Source organism: Phoxinus phoxinus (assembly GCF_949152265.1).
Source record: "Phoxinus phoxinus genome assembly, chromosome: 19".
Taxonomy (NCBI): Eukaryota; Metazoa; Chordata; class Actinopteri; order Cypriniformes; family Leuciscidae; genus Phoxinus; species Phoxinus phoxinus.
In genome coordinates, this window is record NC_136894.1 from 21,186,621 (window position 1) to 21,200,740 (window position 14,120).

The 14,120-nt window shown below is 40.0% G+C and overlaps 1 protein-coding gene across 1 annotated transcript; it reads left to right on the forward strand.

Moving 5' to 3' along the window:
- The first annotated feature begins 185 nt into the window (after positions 1 to 185).
- Positions 186 to 12,114, forward strand: LOC306987077 (uncharacterized protein). The gene is made up of 12 exons (XM_079591057.1): positions 186 to 1,973; positions 3,081 to 3,222; positions 3,866 to 3,942; positions 4,025 to 4,190; positions 4,331 to 4,484; positions 5,510 to 5,704; positions 6,200 to 6,315; positions 6,394 to 6,515; positions 7,683 to 7,815; positions 7,937 to 8,040; positions 10,327 to 10,504; positions 10,829 to 12,114. The coding sequence occupies exons 1-12, from the start codon at positions 277 to 279 to the stop codon at positions 11,144 to 11,146; spliced, it is 3,402 nt and encodes a 1,133-aa protein (XP_079447183.1). The 5' UTR covers positions 186 to 276; the 3' UTR covers positions 11,147 to 12,114.
- Positions 12,115 to 14,120: the final 2,006 nt, after the last annotated feature.

The following is a 14,120-nucleotide window of genomic DNA, read 5'->3' on the forward strand; positions in this document are numbered from 1 at the left end:
TTTTCATTTTTGTCCTCATTGTTAAGAATGACAAAATATCCTTAAACATTACTTTTTCAAAACAGCCTCACGCGTGAGATTGCGTCCTCTTCTTTTAAATACAAGTTTAATATATTAAACCTTGTACATTTTAAAATATGTAATTATTTTAAATACTGCACGCAATAAAGATCAGCCCATAGCGTGTGGTAAAAAAGAGAATGCAGGGAACTATAGTATTTGAGGTATTTAATTTACCCCTAATTCTTTACTGAAGGTTGGGCCAGTGAATGGCGCATGCTCAGTGCGAGTAGGGAGTGTTGGAGACAGCCAACAGTGCAGGGAAAAGCAAGACGGGTGAAAAGAGAAGCCCGTCTTCCTTTCGAAAACGAAAAACTACGTAAACGGAGCTTCGTTGTATGTCGTCGCTTCACACCCGGCCATGCCAACGACACAGCGATGTATTATTACTGCAATCGGAATAAAATGAGCGCTAGTGCTGTCGGGCCTGGAGTGGAGAGTTGCGGGGCCGGGTGTCCGCATAGCGCCAGCCGCTGCTGCGGGGGAGGAGGCTGCGGTGAGCCCGTAAGCGTTGACGGAAGCTCGGCCGCTGCGGCTACAGCCACCAGCGCTGCCCCAGTGCGGAGCTCAGACAGGGAGAGCAGCGTAGCAGAGGCCCAGGCGTTCCGCGAATGGGACGATGCTACCTCAGTTGTTACGGATCCGGCCCAGATAATGAACGAGGACGGATTTTTTACGAACGGCGCTGCTGATATCACACGGGTGGGAGACGAATGCGCGGAATCGGGGGAATACGGTGGAGGACGCGGGCGTTTTCGTAGACAAAGCGCTGGAGCGGGCGAGGATAATAACAGCATTAATATTGATCACGAAGGAGCTGGTTTGCGATGTTTCATGAGCGCTACCATACGGAGGGACGAGCGCAGACCGAGCGTGAGACTGCCGCCGGTGCGCACCGCGAGAGCCCGACGAGGACACACGGCGCACGCCGAGACCGAACGCGCGATGATGACGGCCGCTGCAAGGTGTGGTCACGGGAATTCCGACCCCGCGGTCATTAAGCGCCGGGGATGCAGTTTCACCCGAGTTTCCAAGAGGGTGTGTTTCTCGGGCACGTACTGCGGCAGCTCGGTCGCCGCGGCCCGCGTTGGTTCCAATGGTGAAGCTCACGTGAAGGGCTCCGCGAGCACTGCCGAGACTTTCAAGCGCACATCCTTACGTCGCATCCAGTGCGAGAACACTACCGGGGCACAAAAAATGAATTTTGCAGCGTGCCCGCCTGATGAAAATGCCCGGCTGCCCACATCCAGGACGGCGAAGGGGCGCGTCAGACTGTACAGGGTGCGCTCCTTTCTTGCCAGCTCTGCCAACCATAACAACGGGGTCAGCGGAAACGGTGCCCCTCACAATAGCCTCCCACCGCAACCCTCCCCCCAAGCCCCCGAGTATGACCTACGTGACTGCGTAAAAAAGCCCATGTGTGCCCTCTCTATCAGTTCTTCTCAGGCTGATAGTGGGCCTCCTAACGGGACAGAGCCAGAGCCACCGAAAAGTGACGGTACAGGTGTGGGCATTGATGCTGAGGGGACTGAGGGCCCCAGCACAGAGCAGATAGAGGCAGTGAGGGGTGAAGCCGAACGCAGGCAGGCTGAGCTGGAGGGTCGTACGGAACACCTCTGGAGACGCCTGCAGGCCGTGCAGGTGAAGCAGGTGGAGAGGCATGTCACACAGCAACTGTCCGGCCTATACAGGAGCACGGGGTTGAGCTGCCCCAGGAGGCCCAGTGCCGTGTCCAGAAACTCAACTGAGCTGAGCAGGCTGGCACGGAGCTGCAGCGAGGTCCTCCGGACTGCTGAGAGTGCTCTGGACTCGGACCACACGGCCAGCAGCTCTGGAGGTGACAGTGACAGTGAGGAAGATGAGGGATTGGAGAGCGGATGTCGTCGCTTTAGACCCCTGTCAATCAAATCAATGTAAGCCTTCCACATTATGCTTAGCCCCAGGTTAATATCACTTAACCCTGAGCTTTTAATTTGTGAAAGGAGTCAGCAGTGCTTCATTATGATATGCCAAAGATAAAAAAAGAAAAGAAAAACAAAAGCCAAGGGTGATGGAATAAAATAGCCAGGGTTAAAGTCCTGGGATAGTCCGTCCACCCAGAAATTAAAATGCTGTCATCATTTACCCACCCTCATGTGTAATCTAAACCTGTAACAGTTTCAGTTCCCAATTCCCATTGACTTCCAGTGTATTTTTCAGTGGAAGTCAATAGGAACCAAACCCATTTGGTTACCGACATTCCTCAAAGTATCCTTTTTTGTGCTCAGAAGAAGAAATGAAGTCATACGGGTTTGGAATGACATGTGGGTGAGTAAATGATGATGGAAATGTGGGAGGGGGGGGGGGGGGGGGGTAGACTATCCCTGTAAAAAAGACCATTTACTATCTATTTCAAACACTCTGCCTTCTTGTATATACATGCATGTACACCTACACGTATGTACAAAAAGCTTCAAGATGAGTCATTGTATGTTGCTGTTGCTTTTGAATCACCACTGTACTGTACAATATAAATGCTGTACTGGCAGTTGATTCATGGCCGCCACATTAAAAGGCTACAAAGCCCTTTCTCTCTCTGGGCTGTCGAGAATAAAATGGGTCAGAAGATAGTTCATCCTCAATTCAGCAAGAGCTTTTTTGCATTCCTTTAGCTCAAACAGTAGAGCATACAGCTTGAAACGCCAAGGTCATGGCTTCGATCACATGAACTGATAATACGTATACCTTCACTGTTAAATAAAGGTTGTTGATTGGCATTTATGGTTCCATGAAGAACCTTAACCATGGAACCTTACCATTGCACAGACAGAGTTATTTTTAGATTTAAAAAAAATGATTTTCTGATTATTAAATGTTCTTCAATCACAATAAGGAGAAAAATAGTTAGTGTTGAATTCAGTGTAAGTCGTTTGGGATAAAAGCATTTGCCAGATAAGTATATGTAATATCTAAATGTTTTATACACATTACATCATATATTATGCATATACCGGTACTCTATTTATTTTCTCCTCTTTCAGTGTCACTGGCAAAGAATGGCAGTGGGCGGAGAGGAGGGCGTGGCTTGGCAGCAGGTGGGTGTGGCTTCAGACTCAAGTATCAGAACTGGAGTATCGGATCCGTGCGCTGACGGAGCTTTACACGCATCTTCGACAAGGAAAGGTATTCATGTGTTTTGGGGTTATTGTGACATTAAATTTACATTTTACTTTGACATGATTTGTTGTATGAACTTAATATCATTTAGACTATTAAGTTTGGTCATTTTATCTAACTTGACTCTACAGTTACTTCCAATGAAAGTGAAATGCTTGTTCAATTAAATGAAACCACTATTTACATAGTAACAATAAATATTACTTGTGTAGATATAAGTGTGAGGTTTTAATGCATATTGTATTCTGAGTGCCCACAACACACAGTCACCACTCTTCTGCATAATGGTAACCACAAAAGGAAAGTCCTCTTAGTTTCTAATATAAATGAACATTAAACTCAAACATTAACTAACAACATGTTCTTTCTATTTACTGAAAACATAAAATAACACTTTAATCCCTAAATTCACCCTCCTAATGCAGTCCCTTGCAAAGCATGCTGGGAACTACAGATCCACTGCCCAGAAATGATTCATGTAGTTTTCACACAAATGAATTAAGTAAGCTTCAGTTTTAAATATATTAGGTTGATTGAACACAAATTAAGTTGTAACAAAATGTTAAAACCCGTGTTACTTTAGCTTATTTTAATTAATTAAAAATACATTTTTTTGAGTGTTCATCTTTGCTTTTAATGTTTCATCCAGGTGCGGTCCACTTACTCTGTGCCTGACACACCACTCAGAGCATCAAATTCCTCCCCCACATCACACAACAACTGCAAGTCAGTAGACCTTTTAACTTGCATAAAACACACTGATAGATTTTTGGATTTGACATTTATGTACCGTTGTGCAACCCCCAAGGTTGTCCTCTGCTGGTGATTCTAACAGGAAGTGGCAGTCAGAAGACCCCACCTCCCCGCAAACAGTGCCCTGTCCACCCTCTTCTGCTGCACGGGTTCGACCGTTACTCAGGCAACGGCGGCACAGACTCATTCGCCTGGAAGATTGCGCAGCGCTGGGGTCAAAGGTGAAGACCGTCTCAGAGTTGCCCTTGCTACTAGCTTTCTGTTATGCAAAGTAACTCATTTTATCGGCTGCTCTCCATTTTATATTATGCATTGAGGATAATAATAAAACCGAATTCTTGCATTTGTGTGTCCCTCTCAGGCGGTTTCGTTACAGTGTTGGTGTGAACCCCAAACTGTGTGTGTGTTATGTGGTGGTGCTCCTCCTCGCTCCCCATCAGACAAGGAGAAGGGTCTGTGGATGCGTCAGACTTTGCTCGATATGTCCGTTCACCCTGTCCTCTCAATGCCATCAGGTGAGATCCATATATTATCTCTTTTATCTCATTATTATTATTTTATAAGCACAGAACCCAATTTGCATATAATTTATCTAATTTATGCTATCTATATTTAGCTTGTACTTCAACAGTACAAACTGAACAAGATTTTAAATGTCAATTTGATGTCCTTGAAAGTAATCCTCAGATGTGGCTTTCACATCACAGTGACCCTTAAAACAGATTAGAGTTTTATCAATTAATATATATATATATATATATATATATATATATATATATATATATATATATATATATATATATATATATGGTAACAGTTTACAATAAGGTTTCCTTCGTTTACATTAGTTAACATGAACTGAGAATTAACTATTCTTCTCCAGCATTTATTAATCTTAGTTAATGTTAATTTCAACATTTACTAATACTTAACACTCTTTATTAAAATCAAATGTTGTATATGTTAACATTAGTTAGCACTGTGAAGTAGCATGAACAAACAACGAACAGCTAGATTTGTATTAACTAACATTAACAAAGATTAATAAATAAGACCTTATTGTTAATATTATTTGCATTATTTTTTATAAATTATTTTATATTATTTTATTTATTAAATAGACAAAAAATGATCCAATCAAGTAGAATCTGCAAATAAGTGATGCTAGGAATTTTCTCAACTAATGTTACTTTTCTGTAACATAATTATTCTGTCTGTTTGGAAATACTTTTAGCAATCATGTTGTATTTTAGTGGTTAAGAATAACTGACTTCATAAAAATGAATCACACATGTCTGGTCTGGTTCCATCAAGACAATGATTGAACGTGTTCCAGTAGCGTTTGACAACCAAGAAGTGTCTTAATTTTGAACAGCATACCGATTATTTTATTCAAAAGCGGTGAATTTTGGTTTGTTTGATATTTTGTTATCAAATGCAATGACATATATATATTTGTAAATGAGAATTAAGTGTACTTATACTTTTTGGGGCCACTGTGGATGAAATGGCTTCATGCTTTGAATTTCCTCCATTGCAGATTCACCCCTCACACTGCATTGTGGGATACGCCCGCTGGCCGGGCACCATTCTCATAATTCACTGCAGTGGACAGACATGTCATCAGCGTCCTCTTGGCCGGGTAGGCGGGGCCAGGGACGAGTTGGGAGAGTGAGGAGGCGACTAGTTTGTCCCCGTCCGCCTAATGCACTGCCTCCTTTATTTAACACACCTGGTAGGTGAAATATATATTTATATATATATTTACACTTATAAACACACGCATACAATGTATAGTACATTACTGTTCCATTAAATTGATGAAAAGTGACATTAAAGACTTCATGTTTTTTTTTTTTTAGTTTAAAAAATATATATATTACAAATTAATGTTGTTCTTTTAAACTTTGTTCATCAAATAATTCTGAAAAAGTTTCCACAAACATATTGAGGACAACTATTTGTTGAGGAGCAAATTGGTATATTAGAATGATTTCTGAAGGATCATGTGACACTGAAGACTCAGCTTTGCCATCACAAGAATACATTACATTTTAAAATATTTTATGATAGAAATCAGTTGGTTTAAATTGTAATAATTTTCACAACAATAGTGCATTTCCTGTATTATTTGGTCTTATAAATGCAGCCTTGGTGACGATAAGAGACTTCTTTAAAAAATAAAGTCTTACTGTTTTCAAGTTTCAAATTAACAAAATTGCTTTTGTAGGTGGTTCCGGGTGCAGAAGCCAGAGAGGTGTTATTATTCCAAACTATCTTCATCCACGAGCTCCAGATTTGCCAATCTTGCCGGCAACACCCCCAGCGACAGACACACCTGCTCAGGTAAATCAGGCTAAAAAAGTTCAATTGTCAATAGCTTAATATTCTCTATTAGCTTCTTAAATCTCTCTTGTTCCTCAGCCTTTGCGAAGGAGGAGAGCGGAAAGCTCGTTTGACATCGACAACCTGGTAATGCCTTTGGGCCTGGCTGGACTAGGAGCACGAGTACAGAAATTGCAATACAAGGAAATTATCACACCAAGGTACAGATCCAGACCTCCAAAACCAGCACAGAGAATATGTACTTACATGTACATATTCACACAACAAGAATTAGTGATTACATCATTTAGCTTTGAGTTGTGGTCCTTCTGTCAGATAGCCATTGTGCAAAGTAGCTTTGGTTTCAAGTATTTCCCATCAATTATTCAAACACTGTGCCTAGTGTCCACTGTTTCCTTGTGTCCCATCTTTCATAAAGTAGTAAAGGTACATTCCAAACTAGATCCAGGAAGCTTAAAGAAAGAAAAGAACTTACTAGCATACTGACATGGGTTTTCAGTGGCTGATACTGATAACATGAGCAGACAGCAGGATTGCTGATATATATATATATATATATATATATATTATATGTAATACAGTATATTGAGACCACTAATACATTTCTGAAAATGGGAAATTGTGGCTGCTAGTAGATTTGGTATGTGAGAGAATTGGGAACTGTTGTGTCTGTTAATTGCAGGGTTCGTTTAAAGTGCTTGAATTTTACTTTTTGAAATTAAGTCCTGGAAAACCCTTGACAACAGCTATATTTAAGAAAGGGTACTTGAAAAGTGCTTGAATTATTGAAAGACAATATATTTATAAAATTAGTGTGTAATTTTATTGATAAAACAATCTTTTCACACAAAATTAATGCTACAGCCTGTCTAATATAGATAATATATTTGCATGGTTATGAGCGTGATATTTATTGCTCATAATAAATATCTACGTATATGATACAGCTTTCTTTCTTTGGGTCAATCATATGTTCATGGAAATAAATCAAATAAAGTTTGAATAAGGAAAGCGATATATTTGTCATAGTATCCTTTCAATGATGAAAGTTTCCACCGTCATTGCATCTGCTGCACTTTATTATTTGTAAAAAAAAAAAAATTTATTTACGTTTCTTAGAATTTAAAAGATAATAAAGATATTGTTTGATAAGTGAGATCTCAGTTCTTGAAAACCAAAAAAGTAGTGCTTGAAAAGTCCTGGAATTTCATTTTACAGTATCTGTACGAACCCTGTAATTGGCCAAGCCAGCAGATTTTTATAGCTGATGTTGATCATCTTAAAATGTTGGCTGATATATTAGTATAGCACTATTGTTAAGTATTTTGGTTTCTGATGAAAAATTTGTAACTATGTCTTGTGTTTAGCTGGAGAGAGCTGGACTCTCTCTCAGGGGTCTCTAAATACCAGGAGGGGCCACATGCCCTGTCGTTGAATTACAATAACATACTGCACCAGCCCAATGGGGAAGGACTGGACAATGAGGAGGAGGAGGAAGAGGTGTGTATACTTTTCAAGTTTTCTTTACAATCTTTCTCATGAAGACACTTGGTATTTTGCCTCTTGGTTTTCTCGACTATTCAAAGTGATCACTGCATACTTGTTTACAATGCAACTATAGGTGGAGGATCTCTCTGAATCTCTGTTTCTGAGCCGCCACGCAGTGTGTGAGAGCCGAGAGAGGAGTCGCTGGGGGAGTTGGGCTCGCAGGCGTCGCCGGGGCAGGTCAGAATAATTTGTGTGAAAGAAAAGCATATGTGATGGAGAATGTTTAAACTGGTGTCTCTGTCAAAATCATTTAAAAAATAAAATGAAATAAAAAAGTTAGAGCTGGTTTGTCAATCAGTTAACTTTTACCAACATAACGTCGCCCACAGGTCTCATAAGGATGATGTAAGTTAAAAAATTTATGAAAAAATGAACATAAAAGCAAAAAATAAATCAATACTTTTATTCAGCAAGGATGTATTAAATTGATTAGTTAACACTACCGTGAAGACTTTCATAATGTTACAAAAGATTTATATTTCAAATGTTTATTTCAAAAACTTTCTATTAATCCTGAAAAAAATGCATCACGGTTCTACCCACATGTTAAGCAGCACAGCTGTTTTCAACATTGATAATAATAAGAAATGTTTCTTGAGCAGCAAATTAGCTTAGAATGATTTCTAAAAGATCATATGACACTGAAGACTGGAGTAATGATGCTGAAAATTCAGCTTTGCCATCACAGAAATAAATTATATTAAAAATATATTAAAACAGAAAGAATTTAATTATATTTAAAAATAATAAAATAATGGCTAAAACAGAAAATGGCTATTTTAAATTGTAATAATATTTCACAATATTACTGTTTTTACTGTCTTTTGATAAAATAATTTTCTTTTCAAAACATCGTACTTCAAAACTTCTCAATGCTAGTGTATTAGAACTCTAAGTTAATAAATTATTTAAATTTGTGTAGTTAGCAAATAAATTGTAAAATGGTAAATGGACTGCATTTATATAACGCTTTAACAGACCCATGGCCACCAAAGCGCTTTACATATTGTCTCACATTCACTCATTCATTCACTCATTCATACACCGACGGCGGTGTCAGCCATGCAAGGCGCCATCCAGCTAGTCGGGAGCAGGTGGGGTTAGGTGTCTTGCTCATGGACACCTTGACACTTGGTCAGGTCAGGTGGAACCGGGGATAAAACCACCAACCTTCCAGTTTGTAGTGTAACGGTGGCTGTCCCAAATCAAATTTGACTAGCACATTTTAAATTTAAATTGTTCGGGCGCCAGACAAGTCAAAACTTGTCAAGTAAAAAAAATATGTAAAGAAATTCAAATTCCCAGAAAATAGCTCAAAACCACTGTTACACAACTAAATTCCTTCCAATACCCACACTAACGTAGAATAAGGCTTAAATGACACGCATTCAAAGATTGAAGGATTTTAGATCAAAAAAATATATATTTTAAGAAAACATTTAGCCAAACAAAATTTAGACAGTTCAATTTTCACACAGAGTTTGTATTTGTTTCTTTTGCCTCACATGACAAATGACACAAAAAATGAATGAAAACAGACAGTAAGGAGGTTGCGTGCGCAGTTCAAGTTCCGTTCAAGATTTCCCAAACAAATAAACAAAAACCATTCATGAGAGTCGATCCTTGATTGATAATGTCCTTAAGTTCGTTATTTTTTCAGACTCAGTATTTCAAGTTCAATTTCAACCAAAAGAAAATGTAAATAAAATATTTAAAAAAACACAAAGAAAAATAAATAATCCAAACATGTGTTTGGAGTATGCGTGTGTGCGTAATGAGCGTGTGTGCGTAATGAGCGTGTGTGGGTGTGTGTCGGCTGCGTGAAGCAGTCTGTATAGCGGCCGCAAATCCAGGGCCGGGGAAAGAGTTTGGAGACTTGGCGTGAGGTTAAAAGATGATGGACATAAACACTAGTACCTGAGGCAGGCGAACCAGGCTGGCTTGTGTTGCACCAGGCAGACGAACCATGCAGAGTTCAATTCCTCCGTCACTTCGGCGATCGCACCCAGTCAGCGCATGCACAGAGACTCCAGCAAACAATAGCAACGACAGCCTTCAGGTAGCGTGTGTCCCACTCCGATAAACTCCACGTTCGTTTAGTTTGTTTTTCTTTGCTCCTCCTCTTCCGTTTCTTGCTCTCTTTTATATTCACTTTCCTCATTGGTTTCCGCCCATTAAAAGAATGACTAGCTGATATGGATTTCTTCCATATCGCCACAGTAGACAACCTACATGAACCAATGAGCCACTCACTGAACCACATCATGGATGTAGGTTAAAATTGGCATATGTAGAAAATACGGTTTGTTGCTGAAGCTTACACATAAGCCATGTAATCTCTCAATTAATATGTGGCCATAAAACTAGTTTTAAAGCAGTTTTAGTTTAAGTATAGCATGTGAAACTGCAGGACGCTGCAGTCACTGCTTGAAATTTCACTCTCTGCTTGACTTCCTCCCTCAGATCTTCTTCCTCCTACCATGGGGATGGGAAGAGCTCCAGGGGATATGAGCAGACACCTGGCTCTCCAGACTCCAGGCAGAGTCATTTTGCACATTTTGCAGAAGGAGACGTCTCGCCACGCAGCCCCTTCTGTACTGGAGCGGAGGATCCCTTCAGCCAGGCTGAGGAAGAACAGCAGGTGTGTGTGTGTGTTTGCGTGCGTGTGTGTGTGTGTGTGTGCATGTGTGTGGAAGAGGACTTTATGTTCTATTAAACTTAATTTTTGCTGGAACCATGGCAATTATTTAGCTGGAAGAACATTCTTTATTTAAAAAAAAAAAAAAAAAAAAGCTATTTTCTCTCTGTGTATCATAAAATCCCCAAGTCTGCTTTTGGGGGCTGTTTGGGATTCTTGAAAGATATATTTGTTTAATATTCTTTACATTGTACTAGAATATGAATGCATTTAATAAACCCAGGGTTTTGAAAACCTCAATGAATCATCATCCTCTCTTGTTTGCAGGCTGTGCTGCCATGGGAACGCCGGTCGTTCCCCTTGCAGGAGTCAGAACTTCAGTGGCTGCAGGAGGAGGAAGAGGCGGAGCCTGACGAGGACCCGTGCACCGCCAGCGGCCGCAGCCAAAGCACGGACTCAGGCATCTCTGTGGGCAGCCTGGAGCTCTCCCCGAGGACCCCTCAGCCACCTCAGCAGCACTCAGGCACCGAGCAAACCACTTTTCACACGCTGTCCTGCAAACCAGCCACCCCGACGACAGCCTCTACAGCTCAGGATTCTCCCACACTTCCTCTTTCCTTATACTCGTCCTCTCCGTTATCATAGCGCATTATTTGTCCAGCCGTTTTTCCTGCTCTAATATAAAAACAACACCACGACCCTGTCCTCCCCACTTATCTAACCATGAGCACCGTGTGTCTTACATCCTATGCCCTTACCCTGAACCCTCTGGAGCCTTACATGAAACCACAGAGCCTATTATTTATAATCTTCCCTCAAACCCTCACTCATTTGCCCAATAACAGCCCAGTTTCCCTATTGAGCATCTCTGGTCCTTCCTCATGCATAATTTCAAGTCTTCTTCACCAGCCTGCCCCCGGTTACAGATGCTGTTTGAACTGACTGCTGTTACCCCCAAAAAGAACAAATGGTGTCTGTTTCTCTGTTGTTTGTTAATTTTTTTGGACCTGTCTAAAGCTTTTCTCCTGCTAACTTTGTCAGTCTGTCATATTGCGTTTTAGTTCAATCAGTACATCTCGAGCTCTAACCATTTTTTTCCGATCAAGAGGTGACGACAACGTAGGGCAAACCCCATTTGAAAGCTCTTAGTTATTGAACTCCTTATTAATGCACTACATATTACCCTCGTTGTGATCATTTTCTGTGACTTAGTTACTTTATTCATACAGTATGTTGTGTTGTATGTATCCCGTGGAGATGTATGCATACTGCCGATTAATCATAGCATTTAAAATCTGTTACATGCTCTCTAGACGTTACCTTTGTCTTTCCTCCTCCTTTGTGAGCTCAACACAAGAAGTATGCTTTTCATTTCCAAATGATGTGCGTGTGTGTGTGTGCGCATTATGTTAAAGAAAGAGTGATTAAAGAGTGTGTGTGTGTGATTTAGACAGGTCTACTGCTGCATTAGGGGGTAGTGTTGGTGAATAAAGACATCATTTTGTAGGAGAATACAACAAAACACAAGATTAAAGTAAATGGAAGTTCTAATCGAAACGGACATGATGTTCTCAATGCAGACGTAATAAAAGGAATAAACACATGAGAACTACTTTAGCTTGATGCGTATTTACTTCCTGCCACACAAGAAAAAAGCATGCTTTGTTAAATCATATGTCATAGTCTTATGAGATAAAGCCAAATTATGAGATAAAATGTATGTATAATTGACTTTTTGGAGTCATATTTATGGTTAAGTTTCGACCGTCTCAGTTATGATTTAGTATGTTGAAATTTCTACTTTTTCTGAAATAATTTCCTGTTTTTAGATCATAATTAATACTTAGTATCTCATCATTTTGCCTTTTTTCATAATCATGACTTTTTATCTTGTGATTTATCAAAGCATGTTATTTTCTGTTTAACTTGTTCTAAAGATATACAGTATTAGTTTATCTGAAGAAAAAAATTAATCATTGTTTATTCACCCCATGCCGTGCCAACCACTGATCTGCAATGACTGGATTCATTGCATTCTAAATTGAAGTGTTTGCAGGGCCATATTTCTATTCCCTACCGGCAGAGGGCTCCACACGCTCAAAGAGGACCCGTTGTGCAGCCTAAAGTTCATCAAAGGATGTGACTTTAGTCATTTATGTGCAAATTTGTTGTTTTTTCTTCTACGAGGCAAGAGTTAAGTCTCGACAAAAAAGGGTCCAATAGTGACACCAACGAAAACTTTTAGATGGTCTCTTTTTGTGTAACACAAAATACAACATTTTAAATGGTATTCATACAGTTTTTTGCCATAACAAAAGTGAATGATAAATGGAAGGGGGAAAAAACACATCTCAGTTTGTTTGTAACCAGTGATGTTTACTAGCTAGTCTCATGACCAAATGTCATGATGTCCACATACTTGCTTTTCAAAGTGAAAAATTATTTATATTTCAGTCTCATATCCCACAATGGCTGCGGAAGTTTTAAAATGTGGTACAAGTTGAACGGGCCTCTTTTGCAATCTGGTTTGACGCTTCATAAAAGCCAATAGCCTACCCATCCACTGCATGGAAATTACCAACAATTTTCTCTTTGCATTCTGCGGATGAAAGTAATTTTAAATACAGTTTATTTATTTTTTATTTTTTCAATGTCTGTGTCAATTACAATTTGGCCTTTTATCTGGAATTCTAAGAGAGCAGGGTTGCCTCTTTGGTGTCATTCACCTTAGACAGAGAGTGTAAGAGAAGTAGCATATAACATAGAACGAGAAAATAATTCCTAAAAACAAAAAACTTGTTTTTGAAAAAAACCACAGAAAGGCCTCTGTGTTAAGGGAAACCAAGGACAGTCGTCTTGCAGTGAGGACACGTTTGACACCACACAAAAGTCACCACAATCATGCTCCAAAAACATGAGCACAGCTACAGCTTTGGAAATCCAAAGAGCCTCACTTGAAAATTGCTTAGAACAATCAGAAAATACCATAAAAAATAACAGAAGCACAAAAAAAAAAAATCAGAACGACAGAGAATGGAGCATGTATGCTTGAAAACTGTCCTGATGTGCACAAATCCTGAAGAGAAAGAAAAGCGCTCTTTCATAATACAACCCAGCTCTTTCGCACTCACAATTCTATTCAGCTAAGGCATACAATTATGTCAGAGAGACATTCGACTTAATGGGGTTGCCTTGCCTTACCCATCCTCGATGAGGAGATGCAGCAGCAACGTAAGAGATTCTGTATTCAGTGAAGAGGAACTAGCTTCTCTTCAAACCAAAACATCTGCAGCAAAGGCCTATATGGAAACACTCAGTTCACTATAATGGACGAAATGGCTATGTGTGAACCTCATTGGCAAATGAAGCACATTGAGTAGATGGCAAAAGCTCGGCCATGTAGACATTGGCACAAAAATAAAAAGGAATGCCAATATGGCCACAGAAGTAGATATTGATGGCTGTCTGCATTCACGACAACTGGAAAGCTCTGATGGCATTTTTTTTTTTTACATACTGAATGACTTGGTCAGACAGAGAAGGCTACTCTTCTCTGTTCTCTAGCCTATATAGAACCGTGTTGCCAATGCCAAGCCATTTTCTTTATTCTGTGAAACAC

Bases quoted from the DNA above. Each gene is read 5' to 3' on its own strand.
- LOC306987077 (XM_079591057.1), top strand. From the start codon at position 277: ATGCTCAGTGCGAGTAGGGAGTGTTGGAGACAGCCAACAGTGCAGGGA. The intron at 6,316-6,393 runs GTAAATCAGGCT...CTTGTTCCTCAG, and splicing joins CGACAGACACACCTGCTCAG to CCTTTGCGAAGGAGGAGAGC. The intron at 6,516-7,682 runs GTACAGATCCAG...TCTTGTGTTTAG, and splicing joins AAGGAAATTATCACACCAAG to CTGGAGAGAGCTGGACTCTC.